The sequence below is a fragment of the Sander vitreus genome, chromosome 2 (assembly GCF_031162955.1).
Source record: "Sander vitreus isolate 19-12246 chromosome 2, sanVit1, whole genome shotgun sequence".
Lineage (NCBI taxonomy): Eukaryota > Metazoa > Chordata > Actinopteri > Perciformes > Percidae > Sander > Sander vitreus.
Window position 1 is genome coordinate 25,839,007 of NC_135856.1, and position 24,442 is coordinate 25,863,448.

Here is a 24,442-nt window from a genome sequence, read left to right on the forward strand (position 1 = left end):
AAAGAGCATGAAACTAAATAGATGCTGGATAAACTGCAGAAAATAGCTGCATGCCATGCGGTCAGACTTCAACTTCAGAAGGAAAGACCAACCAGGAACCACAGCCATCCTTCTGCAAAACTATTGAGGATTATTTAGTTTCAAAATAAGAAATTAGCACTTTTTACTACTACTTTTACTACGTTTAAATAAACTGCAGTGGGTGTACAAACCATTCGAGAAAGAAGCAAACTGATAAGGTCAGATAACAGCCATTTTATTGTCTTAATTTCCTTTCTTTTTAGTACTGATCACAAAATAGAAGGTGTAGATAAGAAGAGGCAGAGTCATTTAAGAAAGCCATTTAGGCACTGAAACAAGATGGAGATGCCAATACCAGAGAGAATCCATATTTATTGCACCAGAATAGAGATAATATTACAAGGCAATGACATGCTTCAACCACAAGAGGGGGCTCATTGATCGCTCTCATACAGAAAGGCTTTCTGTTTTCCTCTATTGAATTAAAGAGCTGTCATGTCAGCAATTTCATCTTCGGCCGGTGGGATTTTCAGGCCTCACAAAATGATCATAATTGCCAATATGGCAGTGGCCAGTGTAACATAAAGTTGTACTGAATTGAATGCAGGACTGTTTAGCGGAATTGTTCTTAAAATCCCAATCTTTATTATTTCCTAAAAGGGCCATAAACATTTCATTAGCTCTCCACTGTTAATCAAGGTGCATCATTTTTCAAGTGAACTTTATTTTTCCTCCTTATAAGTCTCATTAAATCTTATAACATCGTCAGAATAAGAATAAATAGTAGTACCGTATCTTGGGCTCCATAAATGCATTTTTTGTCTGACAAAACAAACCGAATGTTAATACAACACACTGCCACAGAGAGCATTAATCTGAAAAGCTTTATTACTTTTTAAACACATAAATACGGACTATAATTGTTGTAGTCCGGTGAAAACAATTGTTCAGTATTTACAAAAATGTCAACCTCTCAGGAACTAAGGATGGTAGCTTCATTTTCAGCTTGACCGTCAATACATTTATTTTATCAACCCACTGAAGACCAGGTACCATATACTGCCGTGTTACATGGGCATAGTCTCCATTTTTATACAGATCTACAAACATCACTGTCTGAATGTCACGTATGCCATGATTTGACTCCGTGTCTGTCATCTGGCTGCGTCTCGCAGAACAATCCGACCTTCATGACGTCTTCTCGTGTAAGATTGCCCTCAACAGAACTGGGTCGGCTCGGCCTTTGGTCTCCTTCTGAACCAGGCCCATCAGCTTGTTCAGAACTTTCTCGTTTCCATTTCTGATGGCGTGAACCTACAGAGAGGCACAAAACATTTCAAACGTGCAAAAAAGAAGGGGAAAAAAAATAATAAATAAATACGATGTAATTATAAGTGAGAATTTGCATGTAAGCCCTCACCTCATCAGGGTGCGAGTCTACCACCTTCTGGCAGATGCTGTGCAGCTGTGCGGTGTCACTAACAAGACCCAAGTCCTGCTCCTGGATTATCTCAGGGGCCGTCCTGCTCGATGACCTCCACATCTCCTGGAACACCTGAGAGCGGGGAGAGACCAGGTGAGAACCACAACACAAACACTAGTGTGTGTGTGTGTGGACCTTTTTCACAGCAGACATTTTGACTCGTCATAGTAGGAAAAGCACAGCTGAAATTGATAACGATGGCTCAATTCCATCAAGTGTCCCAGTGAGCTATTTCAGTGAGTCAGCATGCACGATACCAGGGCCTCTCCTAAGTGGAATGCAGCCATCATTAATGGTTTTGAATACACCTGTGCTTTTCCTACTATGACATGTCAACATGTCTGCCGTGAAAAAGGTCTATTGAGTGACAGACAGAGCGGGGTATAATTGCCTGGTCTGAGCAGCTGACTGACCTGCTTGGCAACCAAAGAGGAGATGTGTCCTGTTTCCTGGAGTTCCAGCAGCTCAGCCAGGGCAGAAGGAGAGATTGGGCTGAAATCAAATGAAGGTGTTGTTTCATTACAGTTTAATAAATGCACTGAAGAATTGGTGATGTAAAAAAGGAGGGTGGGGAGGGAGAGTGGGAGTGTCAGACTGAAAGGTCTATCAACATTTGTGTGATTTGACTATAATGTGTTTTGTCTTTTCTGCGTCTGCTTTGTTTATTCCCCAGGCTACCAGACAAACAGAAACAAGAAGCCAGTTAGAATACATTAAGTGGAGACACCGTTTCATTCAGTGTACTGCAGACCGTCCATCTCAGCTGAAACCACCTCCAAACATGGTCAGGAGACACGGTGGAAAAATAGATGAAAACCATCCATCTTTACAAACAAAACTGAAGTTTGAAAGACTGTTAATGTGTCAAACAGAGCAGGGGTTTATCTGCAGTTTCCAGGGGGGCACCCGGAACGCTCAACTAAATTACTAAAAAAATATATCCACATATTTGTGTAAAAGATCAATTCAGTTGGTGAATGATTTTGACCTCTCTGGCTACCTGACCAATGTGCTTCCCAATGTCGTATTTCATCTATATACTACTCAAGGGCCTTGTAGCTAGAGGGGCAAAAAGAGCTTTGGACACATTCTACAGGACAGCCAACATAAAGAGATTCCTTATTTACAGTCATCATATGGACAAGGAGATACACGCATTGAAAACCTGTTATTTTACACCCAAAATGCCATTTACTGTATTTAGCTGAGTTTCTCCGTTTCTTCCCCGCTCCTTCCTTTCCACCAAAGCAAATACATCATGCATAAAGACACACCAGCTACTTTGTGGTTTACTCATGCACAAATGCTACACAACAAGTCTGGGAATAGTAGATAAAGCTAAAGCTCACAGCATCTGCGCTGACGTCAACCCATTACTTGTTTCAATTTCATTTGCTCTGTAATTAATGACTCAGCAGGTTCTTTTATTCTAAGAGATGATCATAGAACAAAATTGCGCTGAGTTGGATGACAGTGGGGGAAAAAAAACATCAATTTCAAAATCAACAAGCTGAAGTGAATTTTCTAAAGTCGTGATCAGTCAATCAGTTTTTTTTAAAGCTGCAGTCCCTATTACACTACCATTTTAAGAAAATTGCTAAAATGAAAGGAGTGTCTTATATCCAGCGTCTCAGTATGCCAGGAACAGAATCAGTGGGAGACAACCGGTGGTGTTGTTTTCATAGCCGGTGGCTAGATAGACAAATGTGAAAGGTACTATGGCAGCTTTCTCTTTGTATCAAAATATCCCCAAAAAAAAAAGACTGTATTCGATTTCAAGTTTTTTTTTTTTTTTTTTTTTAACAAAATCCAACATGTTCCTGCTAACAGGCCTTCAGCAGGGAGAGATCAAAACAACACTTTCCAAAAAGTAATGATTTTACTTATGTAATTGGAGTTGTTAAAGCAGGCTTTTCTCTGACGGGCTGTCAGACTGTCGCAGGGGTTTTCTCGACAGACGCAAAGAATTGGGGAATATCGGATGATCTATGACCTCACACGTGTTATTGTTGTGTCGTATGCAACACTCTATTCAGTATTTGTGAACACTAAGAATCTAATAATCCTTGATGTCAATCAAACCAAATCAGTACATTGCAGAATTGTTCATTCAAACAGAATTATTTTTGATCAAACTGAGGTAGATGTGCTGTCATTGTGCGGACACTGTAGCTTGACTATAAACACATTATTCCTAGCACTATACAGCAGAGAGAAAAAAAAAAAAAAACTTTTTGTGGCTAAATGCTTTGTAATCCAGTGTAAAACGTATTGAGGAATAGAGAGGAAACAGTTCAGTAACTTAGATTTTTAGTGGCATCACCTATTGAGCCAGAACGGAAGGTTTGTGTAATCTGTGTCATGAGTAGCAACCACAAAATTAGATATTTACAACTGAAGTGAGATTGTTATTATGATTCTTGTTGCCCTGCACATTTTGATTTCACTAAGCACAGTGGATTGCCACTTATTATTTTTCCTTGCTTAGTAAATTGAATATCAATAGGACTCTGGCTATTGTTTGATTCCATATGATGCCAGCTACGACTGCTGTGCATATAAAAAGGTGCGATTATTCAAAACCGTTGAACAGGTCTCATTCATTGGCACAGGCGTCACTAGATATAAAGCACATCGTTAGTTCAGGTAGAGCGCTCCTGCATGAGCTGCTTCATCTGTGCGCCGTGATCATCAGCTCATTTCACAGTTGTGTGGCTATCAGCTGCCTTATCACGTTGAATCATATTCATGCAGGTCTACAGCACGGCCATCGTAACCTGCTACTTCTCAGACCGGATTTCGCTTCCCATTTACTACTTTCCAGTCGTGAATTTATCCGTTAATTTGGTTCAATCATATTGAACTCTGACAGGCTAAATTGTGAGGCTTGTTTGTTATAACTGCACGATGAAAAAAAAACACATGCAGCAAAGAAAGAATGCTGTTTAGCTGCAGTGAAGGACAGGGACAGGGGTTAATGACAGTATGAGCCCTATCTTGCACCTGGCCCAGCACGGCGCAAAGCCCGACGCAAGTGTCTCTGCTAGTTTAAGACCGACGCAGGTGTCAGTTTCCCGTCCAGCGCCCGCGTCGTTTAAATAGCAAATGCACCTGCGCCCATCTTTGCGCCCACGCTGGGCTTACAGGGAGGTGTGATCAGGTGAATTCTTGGCGTATTGCTATCTTGAGGCAGCAAGAAGTGATTGCGCCACTGACCAACAAAAACCTGGTCTAAAGTCAATAACGCAGCATTTCATTGTTATTTTAACAGTGAATTAGTAAAATGCGCCTAGGCTTATGCACAGCGCGCGCACACTATGCTTGTTACACACACACACACACACACACACACACACACACACACACACACACACACAGGGAAGCACAGCAGCAAACACACATGCAAAAGATTACAAATAAAAATATTACGGTGGAAATCTGCCATCATAATAGCAATGCGTCAAGGTACAAACGCACCTGGCTTTTAAAGGGAATGCGAGATGACACTCCGATTGGTTTATTGCATGTTACGCCCAAAACACACCTATGAATTAATGAAGACACTAAGTACAACCCTTTTGAACCATGCGCCAGGTGCCGTCGAACTAGCAAAAGTGGATTTGTATATAGGATAGTAGGGCCCTAAAAGTCTTTGAGGAAACGCTGCATAATTAATGACTTTGTGCACGGCTGTTAGGCTAGCTCCTGCAGTTCATGGTTAAAACCCTTCCTGTGCTTTAAAAAAAATGTTATTTCACTTTAGCCTTCAACTAGCTTTGACTTTCCTGATAAATGCCTGAAACTCTTGTTGTTGCGCTTTGCTTCACACGTATTCACTGCTGCACTTCTTTTAAAATGTTATGTATTCTATTTTTTAAACTTTATTTGTATTATTCAGTGGGTTTTATTTTCCATTTTATTTTGCATTATGGCATGCTTTCTCTGTTTTTATGTTCATTCTATGTATATTTTCGTATGAAGCACTCATTGAAGGTGCATGTCATTTCCTTATTTAAAGTACTTTAAGCTGCATTTCCCGTATGAGAGGTGCCATATGAATACACTTAAATATTATTATTACATATCCTGTCTGCATTCGGCCACACCATGAGTGAATTACGACAAATTTTAGTCTGACTGCAACTTCACTCTGCTTTATCGCACATGCCAACACCGTTTGCTTCCAGAACTCCCTCCCCCACCCCCCACTCCTGTTTATGTGCTAAGTTTTGTGTGTTTTAACTAAGATCTAATGGTTATGTATGCGTTTATCAAGAGGGAATTAGTTCTCCCTGCAGAACCCTGCTGCTGGGATTTTTTTTTAGATTCTTTGTACGCCAAATCTATCTGTATAATCATCTGCTTTAAATGCTTGATTTCTTGAAGTAGGTGTCTCAGAGTTAAGTTGAGTCGTGAGCTGAGGGATATGGAGCTGAACCTCTGACACCCCTGATGCACTAAATCACTTTTAGGTGACAATTTATTTTGACGTGAACTCGCAGTTTTTCATGCGAGTTAAACCCTTGAAGCAGTGGCTTGAGACTCCTTAAAATAAAGAGAAGCCTGACAGACATTTTTTAGGCCATCATTACAGACAGTGGTGGAGAGATGACAGGAAATGAGTGAGGGAGAGTAGGGTTCCCGGTTGGACCTGAACTCAGAGCATTGTGGATCATGGTCAGCTTCTTAACCCCTAAGCTAGGCCCCAAGGCTTAGGGAATATAAGTGAATATTTTAACCTTTTTCTTTAAAGGATGTTTTATTTATCCGAGTAGGCCTTTGGGCTAAAAACGATTCAGTATTTCACAGGAAAAAAAAGCTAAAAGTTTGAGTGAATTAAGAGAAAAGTATCTAATGACCTTGTGACTCTCAAGTTGAAAGCAGCTGCAATAAAGCCATCTTCCCATGGGTACCTTTATGTTCCATTCTGCCACAGCTCGAATTCAACAACATGTTCAGGTACAGCATGCAAAAGGTATAAAGTGAGCGAGCCAATCACAAGAGGCTCAGAGGGTTCATGTGCTGGAGCCCTGACATCTAAAGGCCCGGACACACAGAGCCGATAATCGGCCGTTGGACAGTCTGGCGAGGTCAGTGATTCGAGTGTGTACGGTGTGTTCCGTGCTGTCGTCTGTCCGAGGGGCCGTCGTCCTTCATTTTGGCCAATTTGACATGTATAATCGGCGGGGCGGGCACTGCCGGCAGTCAGACTCAAATGACCCATCTGATTGGTAGAGTGCTAATCCGGAAACGGGGAGCGGAATGAGTCTCTCAAAATCGGACGAAAATCTTTTAAACTGACCTTTGTCGATCCGAAATGAAGACAGATTCATGGCCTATTTCTCACTTAAAATGTTTTCAGAAACACATTTCGGTGAACTATTTTAGTACAATATGAGATCGTATTCTGAACAAGCCGCCAGCTAGAAATAAAAACCACAGCAATATAACCACTTTGTATTAAAACAATCTCCGGACAAGAAAACCTCATAATGCTACAACTATTGCAATAATATTGAAAAATAAAACTTATTGAGCTTTAATTTGATTGTCATGGTTTAGCTCAAACACCCCTTACTTATTCAAAAGAGTGGAACGCGATCCCTACTATTATTAGTGTATAAGTTTAAGTCAGTTTAAATAAAAAAATAAGTATGCCTATCCACTGGTGTGTCCTATGTGTTCCTATTAGTGTTATGTGGAATTCTCATTTCTATATTATTATAGTGCACTGTATATGCCCAGGGACAACAGATGGAAATTAGCAATTCAAATTATAAAGCTTGGTGTCTCCCCTTTAGACTACATAACATATCATAGCATGTTACCACTTTATGTACAACTGTTCATTTATCATACAGACTGAAACTCAACTTCTAATAAATCAGAAAACAAATACACCAAAAAAAATATGAACTAAATACTAAATCTAATGTATAGCCTATGGCATAATTTAAACAAGTCTCCCGAAAAGAAACGGGTATATCTCTCTCCCCCGCCTCTGCCTGCTGCGTTGTGTGTGTGAAGCTGCGGTGTGTGTGTGTGGAGTTTAACTCCTAAAAGACAGTTAACCACAGGTTCCCGTTAATCTTATGATGGATATGTGTTGTGATATTTAAACAAACGATCCGTCAACAGCGAAATAAAAGCCTCTTATTTATGGGACCGGTCTAAAAGACCTCCGGCTTACGGCGGGGTCTCTGAGCGTGACTGTCCGAGCGACGAGCTAGCGACCAGGGCAGGCGCTTGCTGGCTGTCGCCTCACTTGATGGAGCTCTTCAACTCCGAAAACTTAACACGTATTATGTCTCGTCTCTTCGGTGTGTTCTGAGGCATTTTTTTGACTCGGGGAGACTGATCAGCCCAACTGCCTTTTCTGCCGACGGTTGGCCGTCTGGTTGGTGTGTAAGCATCTTAAGACCTGAGCACTGGCAGCAGAATTGCACTGCATTCATGAGCCAAGTTGGCAAAAAAAATGTAAATAAAAAATACAACATTTTAACCTGCAAGACAAACAATATGCATTATGTAAATACTGTAAAAGCCACATGAAAGGATGTATGTGAGAGTCTCACCTCTGGCTCACACTCATGTCTTGCTGTTTGAGGTGACCCACCAGCTCGTTTGTCACCCAGCCAATCACCTTCCTCGGCTCCTTCTTGGTTGCCCTCAACACCGCCTCAAAGTACTCCACCAGCCCGTCCTCATTCTGCAACAAAGCACTATGAAAATGCTTTCAGCCCTTCACATGCATATTATCTAATTAGGATCAAATCAGCCCAGCAGAGTCCAGCAGTATACGGCTGCCAAGCAGGACTGCATCCAAGCTGACTCTGCTTGATCAGATGGCAATTAAAATACAGATGCAGGAAACGGATTTAGTGAGGGAGTCAACTCCTCTCTCACTGGTTGCTTTCACTCGCTTATAAAACTCACCACCAGAGTGAAGCTGTGCTCGGGCAGGATGCCGTATGTTTGCACCAGCCTGTCTCTTTTGACACTGGGTAGCTCTGGCAGCCCTTCCCTTATCTTCTGCACCACCACCGCCTGGCACGCATCAATGCCAGAGGGCAGCGATGCGTTATCCTCATACACAATCAGAGGGGGCAGGTTGGGCTCTGGCATGAACCTGAAGGGAGGACGGGTGGAGAAAAACAAAAGGGAGGGGAAGAGAATGTTTTATCAGCAGTACAGATAAGCTTAGAGAAGAGGAGGTGGCTTTTGTTTAGATACTAATAGTCCACCCTTGTCACATTTCACTTACTCCCCTAATCATTTGACTCCATCAGCTTTAAACCTGTCCATCTAAATCTAAAACACACACACACACACACACACACACACACACACACACACACACACACACACACACACACACACACACACACACACGTCCAGACCTTGTCTATTTCTCTCCATCTAGCTGCCACTCAGAGGTTCTCATCCTCTTTCAGTCCCCATAAAAAAGATCATCTTCTGATATCATAACTCCACGTCAATTGTTTATGTAAATAAACACAATTCTGGGACCAGAATGAGCACAGACATGCAGAGAGCCCACAAACTCACCTGTAGTCCTGAAGACCCTCTTTGTCCCTCATAGGAATGGTCTCCCTAAACAAAAGATAACAAAGAAAAGAAGACAAAGCAAGAGGTCTGAGTTCTACTTATGGGGAAGAAAGAAAAAAAAAAGAAATCTGATATTTTATACCATATCATGAATTGAGAAAATAAATCAGCAGATGAATCCCCATAGATCCCCTAGGTATTAATGAATTCTCTTTTGTTTGCAACACTGTTTAAAAAAACGCCAGCTGGCGATATAAAACTGTATTAAAACATCAAACGGCAGGAAAAAGGGAACAAATAATGACCTCATTGGCTTTCCATACTCCATGTGATTAATCATTGCATCATTTTGTTTTCTATACTGCAAAGACGTCCCCAGCAGAAACACTGTCGCACCTATTCATTTTAGAGGCATCGGCCAATGGGGAAACTGCAACTCGACTGACCGATGGTGTAACTTACTCATTCACTCACTCGCACAGACTTTTGCATTTACAGGGCTAGCCTCGCTTTAATGCGGTCCAGCCAAAAAAGGCTGGAAACAAATGAGTGGTGATGTCTTCCTGAAACCAGTATAGACAAATCTGTAGCCACCATCACAGGAACCAGAAGAAAGAGCCAATCACAGGCCATCACACACACTATCTAAGGATAGGAAGGAGGCAGAGCACCAGAATATGATCAAGACCTCAGCTGTGCGCGCCGGCACATTCTGTGAGCTCACAAGCCTGTGAGTAGCACATAGCTCACAGATAACACAGCATGACGGCGGCATCCAAAAGGCTCTATTCATCATGATTACCATGATGGTTCCTCCTCAGCAAAGCGCCGGACTAATGAACCAGGCAGAGCTCCCAGTCAGAGGGTGTTGTACTGGCTCAAGCTTGGCATCACAGCCCTGCTTTGTCATCCTCTTACCCTGATTTGGAATCATACGCCCGGGTCTCGTTTTGCACCGCCCCCCCTCTCTGCAGGACTCCGATCTGTCTCTGGATCTCGTAGTCTGGAGATGTAAAGGAGAACATGGCCACAAATACAGACGGTTTATTCAATAACACCAGTACACACAGATATCATTTTGTGGTAAAAGGCCAAACATCTGCTGTGATACACTGGCACTCCCTGGGTCTCTGACTGCTGCCACATCATAACTGTGATAAACGATGTTTGTCTCCATGACTTTTAAATACCAGTTTGGCAGCAGAGTAAATGTGATACAACTTCATTGATAAATAATTCAAGCACAGCAACACTGTACGTCAAACCATGCTACAAAACCTGCATGTAAAATGCTGGAATTTTCTGGCTGTGGCTCTTTGTCAGCTTTTTTAAGTGGAGCTCAATCAACAGCAAGCAAAGTTAGAGTTGACATAAAATCTATGCTTTTTAAGTGAGCAGCTGCAAGAAGCCAATTCAGCATCACATGCTGTCACACAGCTAATTGTTTGTGACTGGTTGTCAGTCCTAAACTCATGCTTCACAAGTTACTGCCAATATTAACTATGCACCCTGTCTTAGTGTCTCTTCATGAATCCCACTGTCTTGTTTCATTTCAACAAAAAACAAAATTCTATCTTTAAGTATTAAAGAAATACAAATATGATGTTTGTGTTACACCTGACGGAGGACCTGACAAAACTGCAGGAGTGCGAGTATGCATCTGATCCTCTTTGGCTTCTTTGTATATATATATATATATATATATATATGTGTGTGTGTGTGTGTGTGTGTGTGTTCGAACAAGTATTCAGATCCTTTACTACTAGTAAAAGGAGCAATACCACACTGTGGCAATACTCCATTACAAGTAAAAGTCCTACATTGAAAATATTATTTTAGTGGAGGTACACAAAAGTAGTATTTGTAAAATGAACATGTATCAAAAGTACACATAATGCAGAAATATGGGCCCTGAGACGAGAGTGTTGTAACATTAGATACTGTGAAGGAAATCTGGAGAGCTGGTTAACTCAAGACTGATGAAGTTTTAGGAGACCTTGATGACTTACACAGAAACATGTATTGACGCTTGATCGAGGAGAATAGGGATAAGCAGTACAAGTCAACCACAGTGTACTGCTAGGCTGCATTCCGATCCACAGTGTACATAAACAGTTCTCCCTGCTCCCTGATCAGGGAATGTCAGTTAAGGAAACTTCACTCGACAAAATTCCTCCAATTGGAACACCCTGCAACGTCACTAACGGAGATGTCACTTCCTCTATGCGTTACTCTGGTAACGTAAACACCTTGGATACGTTGCTGCTACTGTGGACATTTTTTTCTACTGAACTGAAATATTGAAACAAAAACTGATACCATTACAAAACGTATTCTATTGAAATGTATGTAACTTGTGAATAAATGAGTTTTGATTCATTTAAAAAGACGTACGCTGTCGTTTTTAGCGAGGCACAATGACTGATGGGTAATCTTGCTTGTGAGCTTCAGGCGAAGTGACGAACCGTTGTTCAGTTGTTCCCTACACAGTTCGCAGTTCCATTTGAACGGAGCATGTTTGCTCCCTACCGTTTGGAATCAGTAGCGCAAAAAGTGGGTATGCGCTATATGCGGCGCATAGGGGCGCAGCACGATGGGGGGGCGCCATAATTGTTGCTGCATATCCCTCTGACACTGGGTAGTTGCGCCCCTGTTTGGAATCTTACTTAACATGGCTGAATACCCTGTGCAGTCCACTTCTCAGGGAACTACTTGGCGATCAGAACGCACCCCTAGTGTATTTAACCCTGGGCCCTGATCAGGAAACTACGGTTACCTAAGATAGCCTATGTCATGTTGTACGTCCCTCAGATCACATGTAGTACATTCAATGGGGAGATACTCTGTTAAGGACTAAGTACAGCATATCTCCTACAACCTTGGTCTGCAGGGGGGCGAGGAGTCAGCACAGCTTAAATCTCACATTTGCCACTAGAAGTCACTGGTCCCGGCCAAAGAAATAGTCTAGTGACGCATGACACCCTGTAAAATGGCAAATTTGTTGTTTTTACACTTCGGATTTTGTAGGGATTAAACAAACGAGATACAGTGTGCTTGTACTGTAGGTGGATTTTGTTACATTTGGACAGAGATAGACTAACTGTTTCCAGTCTTTGTGCTAAGCGGAATTGAAATAATCTTCTCATCTAACTTTGGCGAGAAAGCAGTACAGTACTTGAGTAAATGTACTTACTATCATTCCATCACTGTTTCTTACCTTTTACTACCAGTTTGACTTGTAGCACACATAAAATTACACGCACACATACCCTAAGTAATTCTTTCAGGGTGACTCACAAAAAAGGTCTTTACTTTCAGAGTACGTGAGAGCAATCATGCAGCCGGTTGAGACCCATTCAGGTGGAAGAGTTTTCAAAGAGCCTCCCTAAATACCTGTCACTTTCCTAAGCCATCCTGCAATCCTTCTTTTAAGAAATGTAACTTTTTAATGGTGCTTACCTATAGCCCTGGCCAGGTATCGAACACTGTTGATGTTCTTCACCTCTGTCCTGACGCCCAGGGGCTCACCTGGTCTGTGGACGGATACATTGGCATCTACTCTCAGCTGGCCCTCTGTGGAGAAAGACAGAAAACATGCACACCGAGTGGGAAATAAGTTTGGGTTTAGCTCAGAAAAAAAAAAAAGAGAGAGAGAGACAGAGAGTGACTTCCATACCAGACATGTTGCCTTGACAGGTGCCTAGGGCTTGCAGGATGAGCTGAAGCTCTCTGACAGCTGCAGCAGCCTCCTCTCCGCAGCTCATGTCTGGCTCCATCACCAGCTCCATTAGACCTACACCTGACACATGTGAAGACAGCTGTTTTCATCCCTAATGTATCTGTCTCATGAAACTCTAACAAACCTCAACAGTTCTCACATTGTTGAGCAATTTAACTCTATAATGTCGGTCAGCACATTTTTTCTTCCAGTTTAAATGCTTTAGTGCATAACTTTTTGATATTAATAAATGTCCGTTACATTCAAGCCTTGCCATATGAGTTGCTACAAAGCTAATCAAGACTATCAGCTCCACACAACACTCTCTGTATTTCTCAGTATGTCTATGTTCAGAAGATTGTGTCGTCCCGTGACTTTCCCACGCAGAAGCCTGAGTGAAGATAATTACCTCTTCTGAAGAGTCATGTTTTTTTAATCCTCTGTGTCCTCCTTGGCTACTAGCAACTGCGTGGGGGAGGGGTGGAGGCGATCACGTAAGGCTTGTATCATGTAGACACGCCACAGTTTTGTTGTCATTACTTAGAATTCCTCGTGGGGGCGACAGAAACTACACACTATAGCTTTAAAGAAGGTTGTCCTAAAATATGTATCTTACTGTCAACAAATTTCATGAAAAGACCAAAACCAACAATGCGTTAGTACATCTCTTATAGGAACATGCTGACTTATTGGGACTTTAGCTTATTCACAGTAACCCCCAGAGTTAGACAAGTCGATACATACCCTTCTCATCTCCATGTGTGTTGTAACTCTGTCTGACGCCCCCAGTGCTAGCTAAGCCTAGCACAGATCCTGGAGGTAACCGGTTCCAACTAGCCTACTGCTCCCAATAAGTGACAAAATAACACCAACATGTTCCTGTTTACATGTTGTGATTTCTATAGTCACAGAGTGTACAAATATCAAGGTCACTATGCTTTTACTATCTAGTAATAGTTGACTCTATTACTCCAACTCTGTGCGAACTCCAGGCGAACTCTCTGCTCCTCACCACAGGGCTTCAGGTGCTGCTAGCAAATCACTCCGCCCAAGTAGTTGCTTTGCCTTTCTGAGAATATAGTTCCCAGTTTGTATACGGCTGTGTCTCATATGACCTTATTTGTACACCCTGTACAACATGTAAACATGTTGGCGTTATTTTGTCACTTATTCAAAGCAGTAGGCTAGTTGGAACCAGTTACCTCCAGGATCTGTGCTAGGCTTAGCTAGCGCTGGGGGCGTCAGATAAGAGTTACAACACACACGGAGATGAGAAGGGTATGTATCGACTTGTCTAACTCTGGGGGTTACTGTGAATAAGCTAAAGTCCCAATAAGTCGGCGTGTTCCTTTAAAACTTTTGATGTGTTTTTAATAGTTTTTGGGCTACAATGAAGGTCTATGGCACAGAGGAAATAAGCTATATCAGGTTTTGGCTACACAGACAAAGCACACCGGTAGAATTAATTTATTGTCCTTTTCATCGGATTTGTTGACAATAAGGAAAACATAGAACTCCCCCAGACTCTTCCTTTAAAACGTAGGACACAGACTAACGCACTCTAACCTTACCTGCTCTGTTGAGGTCTATGAGTGTCTGGCTGCGGAGGTCATCATGGAGACTCTTGCCGCTGTCCTGCTCCAACTGAATCTGTTTGATGCTGACAGTTTTTCTGATCACCTGGCTCCTCTTTTTTCCTCCGAGGAGGCTGTAAGTCAGCATGCCATCTACTGCGATGGGCCGCCGTTGCTGAGTGATCTGGTATCCAGCCTGAAAGATATACAAATATAATCAGATTTACTTTGAAAACAATACTTTTCCCCTGCAGTGCATTCATTTCCTTTCTAATGTAGGCTTCTGATATGTATGTCCTACATGTATGTTAATTACATTCACGTTAACTGTTACTGTTATTTACAGCATGATGAAAATACTTGACTGTTGACTGACTGGTTGGTTGGTTTAACTTTTCTTAGATGTCATTGCTTGCTGTAGCTATTTTCAGTGTGCTGAAAATTGCAATATGGAGTAAATTTCGGTCAGTTTATTGTCCAGTCATACTTTGAGTGAATGAATGGAAAGATCCCTCATTGTGTGTAAACAAAATATCCTTTTACAATCGGAAATACATCAAATTATGCATGTAAAATACCATTTTCTGGTAGGGAGTCTTTATCACTATTTCAGTGAAATAACAGCGAAGTATGCCGCAGTCAGTGTTATGGGTCTACGTAAAGGTGAGGCAGGCAGCATCAATTAAACACAGTGCTGGCTGATTGGCCGGGCCGTGATTATAATGCAGCAGTAGTGCTGCCACTTCACTCAAGATTCCCACTCAGAAAAACATAAGAATAAATATTTCACTTACTCCTCTATTCCTAAAAGAATCTGCTGCCCTTTTCTTCATGTTACTATGGCAACCGCATCACAGAAACTACACATTAATCATACTTAAGCTAAAGGGAGTGAAGATGTGGGAGAAGAGATTGGGGGGCTGTTAGTCACTAGCTCGCTGTACAATGTGCCTTATCGACACAATCAATCACCTCCACACCTCCTCCTTTTAAACCAGACGAAAGAAGAAAAAAAACAGACTAATGGGGATTTTCTTTTTCAATTCCTGTTCTTCTTGGAGGATTCAATCTTTAAATCTGCTGGATTTTTGTGTGAATACTGTTGCAGCTTATCAGAAATCCCCTCTTTCTTACTTAATCTTCCCATGAGTTGGGTCTCAGCCGTTGTCTCTGCTGGGTGAAGGGCGAGCATGCCATACTGTACATCCTGGAGCATCTGTACAAGTAAAGACTATTTGCATGCATTTCCTGCATAATAAATCAACTGCTGTTGCTACATTATGAAGGCTGTTGCTAATCAGACCCAGGTAGCCACGTTTTCCCCCCAATTACTCTCTCGGCCCTAATGAGCAGTGATGCTCCAAACACTCCCTGTGACCCCTCATCCCCTTTATATCCGAAGTTACAGATGCAGGCCTGCTCACATACTGTACAAACAGGATGGGACACACATACACACATTTGGAATTCATTTCCATGTTGTGAGCCGCTGAGTCATTCTCTGACTAATTTTAAAGTCACTAAACAAACAAGACTCAGTTGGCCGTGTCATTCTTCGTGCCAGCGAACTGATCTTGGCTACCCATGGGGGCCACGGAGACATTCATAGCTGTCATTAAACACATGTCAAAGCTTCAATAGCCAGGCTATGTCTTTTTATTTGGGAACTAAATATCTCAAGGAAATTGTAATTATTTGTTTTCGCTGGTAGGCTAGTGTGGAGCTGCTGAGGCATGTTATTAAAGGGCTGTTAACAACTTCCTTGCCTGCCATTCCATTTGAGATTAGGAATGCCAGGTGGACAGCAGCATTAATCATTTAATGAGCAACTGTGGTGTTTTACAAAATGCAATCAGGGATTTCTAGTGGAACATATCAATAATGTACAACGCAATTTACAAATGTATTTTTCAAGGGCGGGATAATTTCTCCCTCAAACTTGCTACTGGTTTGGCTTTACGAGCATTGATTACACTTAAACTTTAGGTCGGATGTGAAAAATTCCCCATCATCTGCATAATTAAAAACCACTCTGACTTCAGTTTACCAAGCTGTTTCACACAACATCACTCTTTTTGAGCAGCCGAGGAGACTTATGCAAACTAAATAATTATAAACAAGGCAACAGCAGGTACTGTGCACAGTGCACACAGTGAATCTAAAACCCAAATAAAAGGATCAGGCTCAACCTGCCAGCATGAGTTATTTGGGAAATCTTGCAGAAAAATAAAAATTGTAATCGGGTATTATCGTCCCGGCTGTTGGGCATTACTCCAAAGGAGGTGATGCAATCACCAGCAAACACACAAAAGAGCAAGAGGAACCCAACAGTAATTCCTGCGCTTCTGGATGGAATTTTGCTGACTTTTGCTGACTTTCTAGGGCAATAATGTATGCCGACTATTGTAATTAAAATATGTACTGCTGCAACTGTGTGATAACCAGTAAGTATGTGATATATTAAATGGAGGAAAAAACTCCATCTATCAAGATCTACAGAAAACTGTTGTGTTCCATGAAGCCTCATCAGTCAAATCCTCACAATACAGTCAAGTAAGTTTAGGAATTAGAGCAGAAACTAATCAGAAATATCAAATATCAAATACAAATAATGCAATAAAAATACCATCTGGAGCTCATACTCATACGTGTATTGCTTGCTAATTCCTGAGGGTGCTCTCATATTAAGCCACTTCTTTGCAAGTTTTATGAAATTCTACCAAAGGAAATCTGTTTCTCAAGTTCTTCTCCTCTCGTTCCCATAATAATTACCCTCTTCCATTACTTTGCCCAAAGCCCTCCTCATTACCTTGCCCAAAGCTGTGTTAGCATAATATCTTACCAGGGAAAGACTGACTTTAAACACTCAAAATGCTAAGTTCTCTGACTTTTTCTTCAGAGAATTTCCAGATTTATTAGAAAAGGTCTCTCTGTGGGGCAAATGTACCATAGAGTTCCCATGACATTTTGTCTTTTCCATCTCAGCCTTAAAATGTCACTCATAATAGCAGTAAAATTACCCTTGGGCTCTGAGGGGTAGTGAAACCTTGCCATGCGAGCACTCCATTATAGAGAGCAGAGTGTACATCACTTTGGCAAGACTGTTAAATGGAAATATCAATGTTAAAGAGGTTTCTTTTTGGAATACCTCTACCACTACCTTACCAGACTGCTATTTGGCTCATATGACATGTTGTTGGCATTTACATACTAACCACATTCCCATAACATGAGTACAGGACTGATATGTAATTCCTCAAATACAATGTTGGCAAACATATAATGTATGTTCTTCCTCTTTGATTCCTTAACAGCAGTACATTTGAAAACTGCAATAAGAGGAATTTGAAGCTGCAATAAATATTTTTTGGGCCACTTTGGGGGCAGCGAAAAACACATCATACAACGTATCCTTTTAAGTTAGATATGGGGAACTTGTTAGCAAACAGTTGCTTGTTTAAACATCCAACAGTTACGGAGCAACATTAATGTTCCTTTGGAGTCAACAGAGCATTTTACCGTCTTTCACCTCATTGTTTTGGTGTTACCGTCTGTATCTAAACTGTTTTGGTTCCCTCTCACTGCTCTCGATCATCATTTCCAGCCACCGCAGGCAGTTAGTTTCAGTTAAGCTCTGAAAACTCACAGCACCAAACATCAAACACACAAAGTCAGCTACGAGCGTGTGAATATAGTAGAGCATGTAGTGCCAGATAGTTCCCTCAGGAGTTGGTGGAGACCAAAACAGATTAAAATATAAAAAGGCATAAAAGGATTAGACTCATTCATTAGATAGACAAACACAAGACTGCAAATGAATACTAATGTTGCTCCTTTTCTGCTGTATGTATAAATAAGCAACGGTTTGCTACATGCTAACACGTTCACTATAGGGCTGGGCAATATATCGATATTATATCGATACTGTGATATGAGACTGGATATCGTCTTAGATTTTGGATATCGTAATATTGTGATATGACAAGTGTTATCTGTTCCTGGTTTTAATGGCTGGATTACAGTAAAGTGATGTAATTTTTTTAATTACCAGAATGTTCTAGCTTTTCTATTATTTGCCATTACCCACTTAGTTATTATATCCACATTGATGATTATTTATCAAAAATCTCATTGTGTAAATATTTTTTTGTAAGCACCAATTGTCAGCCCTACAATATCGCCGCAATATCGATATTGAAGTATTTGGTCAACAATACCGTGATATTAGATTTTTTCCATATTGCCCAGCTCTCGTTCACTATCCCTAAATTATCGGCCGAGACATGGAGAGGGAAATGACCTGTGGATAATGTAAAAATAGAAGTGCACTAAAGGAAATGAGCTGGCAAGTGAAAAAACACATTTTCTTCAACAGCATTCGGTGTGGTTTGTCTGTACGTGTGGCAAATAGCATTTTTGCTGCTTCAGCAAGACTTGCTCACTATTTGAATTACAGCTCATGAGAGGAGGAGAGTTCCATGGGAAAGCTGTGATAGAGAAGTTGGAGGCAGATGAGGACAGCATATATTAAAGCTAAAGCAATGTTGCAGCATGACATGCAGGACTATAGTGTCTTTGCACTGCTGTTACCCCCACTATCATCTGTGGTCCCACCTGTTATAACCTTGATGTTGCACAGAAAGCAACAATTGAGGACAGGGAGTGAAACACTCACAGGGAGGTCCGCGTAGAAGTAGTGTTTCCTGTCAAACAGGGATTTCCTGTTTATGGTGCAATTGAGAGCCAATCCTGTCATCACTGCTGCCTCGACACATCGTTTGTTCAGGACCTGGGGACACACAGGGACATTACCTGATGTCCTAACAAGAAAGCAAACGCAAAACAACAGGTTATCTTTGTTTGAAATCAGTTACACAACACTTACAGGTAATGTGCCTGGTAAGGATGCATCAAAAGGCGACACCAGGGAGTTTGGAGGTGCTGAGAAGCGAACCCCTGAGCCAGAGAACAGCTTGGTGTTGGAGTTAATCTGGGCATGGACTTCCAAGCCCACCACTCCAACCAGCTGCTGGGGAGCCCTGAGAGAGAGAGGGCCAGGCATGACCAAATCAAAGAAGCCTTTAGCCCTCTACTATACGGGTGGACTAATAAGAACAGAAACAGCCAGAAAAGTTTCTATATACAATACCCCCAGACACTTCAAACTGAAGCTGTATCTTAATGTCCTACTGCACACATTTCTAAGCAGGTTATTAGAACTAGAAAAGTAACTAAAATAGGTATACTGAAAAAAGTCAGTATGCGTACTTAAAACCGGGTTTTTTTTTTTACTGTGCTGTTGATGTACATTCATTTCCCACAATGCAATGCCGGAAAAAAACAGAGGTACTATGCACAACTGGGGCAAAAAAACTTTTATTAATGTGATTTTGTTTGGCTCTGGAGGGAGCTGTGTGAGAAAACAGTACCCCCCCCAGGCAGATTAGCAGTTCCTCCATGTCTCTGTGTACAGTATTATTCCCATGCTGGAATAAAATGGTTTCTTGTTTGCTGTGTGATTATCTGACTAAACCCAAATTAATATAGGAATATGTGCCATTTGAGCAAAGTATCACAGTATTACAGTGTTTCTCAATTGCTAAAACACAATTTCTGAAACCTTGCTCCATTTTCTGAAAACATTAAACACAAAACCTCATCTTCAAGCACTATTTACAAAACCTCGGACTCCTCTCGCAAAATGAAACTTTCGCCTCAAAAAAGTTTTACCTGTGTTCAAAATCAAACACTGCTCTCAAATCATAAACAAAGTGATCAAAATGATATACACTATCAAGCAGTCAGTAAACAATGCACCAACAAATAGAAAACACATTGTTCAAAACATAGTTCTCAGGGAGAAGTACATTTTTAATCTCAAAACTAATTTCATATTTTCCCGTCATGGTCTTTAGAGGAACGAAAACATGTTCTATCATAGTAGCTCAAAACTGATCAGAAATTATTACTCTGCTTTGCAATTATTTTTTGTTCTTCCTCCTCCTTGTACCCCTATTTTTACAGTACTGTACTCTGCATCTCACAAACTTGTCCTTTGTCTCTGTGATACTGTAATTCTTGTTCTTTGTTGATATAAACCTACAACCACTCAAAATCTATTGAGCAGTCAGTACTGTTAACAAATGGAAAGCACAATGTTCAGGGCCATACAATTTGTTCATTGTACAGTATACAGCCTACAATGCACTGTACTACAGTATACAATACTAAAAGGGATAAAAATCAAAGGAGTAAACATGTGATCAATGTGCTTCTTCTTGTCTTTGGGCTGGGTCAGGCCAGGGCACTTCGTCGACATCACAAGCAATATTGTCCCTCCTGAGGCAACGGTGGAAGAAGCCTCTTGTGTGCTGTATCCAGCCCTGACACCTTGCATACGCACTTGTCCTCTCACATTATTTCTCCTATCCACTCTCAGACTTTCTCCTTCCCACCTTCATCAACCTGTTTGCTCTCTGAACTGGCTTATATTGGTTGTGTCACATTTGAAACAAGTGAAATCAATTTTGAGTGGTTGTGTTCAATCAATGACATGTGTTCTCTATTTGTATTTGGTTGTTGCCACTTGTGTTTACCAGTATGGATGACATGTGCATTAGAGTGCAGAATGTGTTTTGAGAATGAGAATGTGTTTTGCTGAAAAGTCTAAGTGAAATCTGCGAATTGTATTTTACCATGTGAAATGGTTTAAGGTATTGACAACAGACTGCACAATCAGCTAAATGAGTTCAGGCAACTGAGAACTTTGTTCAGCCAGTGGGATTTAGTGTTTTAGCAATTGAGAAAAACTGTAAAACTAGATTTGGACCATGGGACAGTTCATGTCAGTTTATATTGTACTTTAGTAAAACATCTCTTATAGCCTACCTTAACAATTACATTCAATCACATTGCGTATAAGTAGTAAAACCCCGGGATATTGGGGTCCCGCTTTGCTCAGTTGGTAATCCAACCCAGAGGTTGAGTTTGGATACTATAACTTTAAACAGTGTGGTGTTTGAAATACATGGGCTTGCAACAGGCAGGGAGGATAAAAATATGCGACTAAGTTGCATTATGGGGTGTAGGATCCAGTGTTTTTCTTGATCCCTGTTAGGGACTAATACTTGTTTTAATATGGCTGGTCCAATTTCTTACCTTTTCATTAAGAAAATCTGTCTCTTGCAGGTGCCTCAAATGTTTGAAAGTACAACACTAAATCACTGGAGTATATCCCTTTAAGCCGCAGGGGTGTCAAACTCAGTTTCACTAAGGGCCACACTGGAAAATGAGAATCACATCAAGGACCAGACATGTACGGGTTTATTGACATGCTTTTATTTAATCCAAAAAGTTAAATATCTTTGACTGTATTATTGCATTTCTCGTATAGTCTTCTCACTCACAGTTTGGTCGACATAAAGTCCTAAAAAAGTCAGCAAAAATGTTCCTAGCCATCATAGAAGAAAGCACCCAAAAACTTTGAAAAAAGCAACAAAAACGAAGAAAAAGCGACAAAAACTAGGTGGGCCAAAGTGTAATGTAAACCAAAATTGATATGCGGGCCGGATTTGGCCCGCGGGCCTTGAGTTTGACACGTGTGCTTTAAGGATAAGGGGAACACAATTTGATGGACAGACTACAACCTACGTTCACTCAGTGCGCAACAACTTTATGTAACCATAGCAACAGTACCTCTGTTGCCTCACCCCAGTTATCACAATTTCAACACAGCTTTCTTCAGTAAGTTAGCGAGTTGTCAAAGTTTAAATCCGAGGAATCTTGATATAGGTAACGTTTTACAAAAATATTCGACTCGGCGGAGGAAACCTCTTCCCCTCCACCTAGCCACTGTAGGACACATTAGTTACTACTGCTTAGCTACATACAAGTGAGTAAGGGGCAGGACATTGGCACTATAACACAGTAGTCCATCTTAGCAGCCTCACTTACCTTTTTGCTCTCAGTTGCGGTTGACTGCCGCATCGTGAGCTTGATGTGTTTATCCGTCTGATAACAAACGAAGCCTTTGGATACAATATTGATAGCCGTTTATTCATAATATGTAGCAGCTCACTTGCTGCAACAGAGGAGGCAGCCATGTTGTAATGTTCCGGTGAACACGGGAGCTGTAGTCTTTTAAAGTGACATGCTATATGTGCGTGAACACTACTAGCTTACATGCTAAAACTACAAAGCCCAGTCTCGGTAGGACTGTGGTTTCCGACACGAGTTGCATCATTTCCGTTTTGACAATTGGCGGGACCTCTTCACATGTGTAGCTAGTTGCTGAGTTGGTTGTTTACTGCTCTTGAGAACTTGTATTCAAGAGGCACCGCTGTCCGCTGATAAAAACCATACAACATGATGGCTCAAAACGGACAGGACTGTGGAATAAATGGTGACGTGCCATCGGTATCTTCACACTGCAGCAACGAAGTTTTTGCTAACAAGTCACACTCCGCTGTGGTGAACGGAGCAGCAACGGAGGCATCGTCTCACTCAAGGCTGCAGAACGGAGGAACCGGGGCGGAGAGGTTCACCTTCAGCCCCGAGCCCACCATTGAGGACATTAGGCGGATGCAGGCGGAGTTCACGGACGAGCGGGACTGGAATCAGTTTCACCAGCCCCGCAACCTGCTCTTGGCTATGGTCGGTGAAGTGGGCGAGGTGTCAGAGCTCTTCCAGTGGCGGGGGGAGGTGGCAGAGGGCCTACCGAACTGGACCGAGTGCGAGCGAGAGCAGCTGGCACAGGAACTCAGCGACGTGATGATCTACCTGGTGGAGCTCGCCGAGAAGTGTCACGTCGACCTTCCCCAAGCGGTGCTTCGTAAAATGGCCCTGAACCGACTGAAATACCCCGCCAGCAAGGTGCACGGATCGGCCAAAAAGTACACGGAGTACAAGGACTGAGTTTAGGTGTTAAGAAGCAGAGGTCAATCAGGGGACGCTGGCAGTGACTGCTGTGGCTTGTGCTCACTTCACTGACAACATGCTGCTGTTTGATTATGGCCAGGCCTACTACCGAACATTTTATCCCTGGGTTCAAATGTTTTTGTTTTTCTGGGTTGACTTGTTACTTGTAACTATATATATATATACATTCACCCTTTAGTAGGCAGGGCACTTGGGAATTAGTGTTTGTTTACAGCATCCTTAGGCTTTTATAGGTTAACTTTTAAATGTTCTTTTTAGTCTAATCATTGCCTTAGGTGAATTTGAGGCAATGCATACTCTTTGCAGAAAATATTACTGTTGTGCAGTGACTTTGGGGAGTATTTAAAAGAATATATTTCTCACTGAATTCTTTTATATTTTGGCTCCAGTTTAGGAGTGTGACAGAGTGGAATCGAGAGTTGAAGCAGATGATTGTTGATGACCATCCATGACAAGATTAATTGTGAAATGTTTTTTTTTTTTTTTTTTTTGTGTCATTAGGTTTTTGATTACCCTCATTTCCATCAGGGTTGAACTCATCTTCTGTTTTGTTCACATCACAACTGTCACCTTTTTTTCTGAAGTAAAAGTTGCTTTAATTCTGACCTGTGTGTTTTCCGCTCATTTGTCATTTAGTCAAAACTGGCTGTGATGGGAGCAGTAGCTTGTTTGCTGGCTACATGCATGTTGAAAGTAAACACAAGAACTTTGAAAGAAATTTCCTCACAATTTTATTTGATACACCTAGCCAAGACTAATGGTCTAAAACTACAACAGCCTTAAAGTAAATCCTAATTTCATGAAGGCTGTATAGCTTATGTTAAAACTATTTTAGAGAGGTTTTGTTTAAATTGTATGGTCATTTTGGAGGCTATAGTCTGAGTCCGGTTCTGGTTGTTGATTAACTCAGATTATTGCTGATTGGCTCTCATAATGGGTTGGATGGGTGGTGCGTGGCACACTGCCATCAGTCCATGAGGCAAATATCTGTGTTTACTCCACATTTTAATTGTGATATTTAGTGAGTAAAATCTGAATCTGCAATGTCTGTCAGGTAAATGTAGTAACACAATGTTTTCCTCTGAAGTGAAAGTACACAGTAAGTCAGTAGTAGGCTATATAGTGTGATTGCATATTAAG

General features: G+C 41.4%; 2 protein-coding genes across 2 annotated transcripts; one reads left to right on the plus strand and one right to left on the minus strand.

The window, feature by feature from the left end:
• Positions 1-373: 373 nt before the first annotated feature.
• Positions 374-22,566, minus strand: gatb (glutamyl-tRNA(Gln) amidotransferase, subunit B). Its single transcript, XM_078262877.1, has 13 exons — positions 22,319-22,566; positions 19,251-19,404; positions 19,041-19,154; positions 14,363-14,561; positions 12,750-12,872; positions 12,533-12,646; positions 9,992-10,076; positions 9,074-9,118; positions 8,441-8,633; positions 8,080-8,213; positions 1,918-1,996; positions 1,442-1,576; positions 374-1,335 (listed from the first exon to the last, which is right to left on the minus strand). The coding sequence occupies exons 1-13, from the start codon at positions 22,465-22,467 to the stop codon at positions 1,210-1,212; spliced, it is 1,650 nt and encodes a 549-aa protein (XP_078119003.1). The 5' UTR covers positions 22,468-22,566; the 3' UTR covers positions 374-1,209.
• A 62-nt stretch (positions 22,567-22,628) lies between these two features.
• dctpp1 (dCTP pyrophosphatase 1) lies at positions 22,629-23,907 on the plus strand. Its single transcript, XM_078262887.1, has one exon. The coding sequence runs from the start codon at positions 22,730-22,732 to the stop codon at positions 23,276-23,278; it is 549 nt and encodes a 182-aa protein (XP_078119013.1). The 5' UTR covers positions 22,629-22,729; the 3' UTR covers positions 23,279-23,907.
• The last annotated feature ends 535 nt before the right edge of the window (positions 23,908-24,442 follow it).

Bases quoted from the DNA above. Each gene is read 5' to 3' on its own strand.
- gatb (XM_078262877.1), bottom strand. From the start codon at position 22,467: ATGGCTGCCTCCTCTGTTGCAGCAAGTGAGCTGCTACATATTATGAAT. The intron at 8,214-8,440 runs GTGAGTTTTATA...GCTTTGTTGCAG, and splicing joins AGCACAGCTTCACTCTGGTG to AATGAGGACGGGCTGGTGGA. The intron at 1,577-1,917 runs GTCAGTCAGCTG...CCCCGCTCTCAG, and splicing joins CCTCTTTGGTTGCCAAGCAG to GTGTTCCAGGAGATGTGGAG.
- dctpp1 (XM_078262887.1), top strand. From the start codon at position 22,730: ATGATGGCTCAAAACGGACAGGACTGTGGAATAAATGGTGACGTGCCA.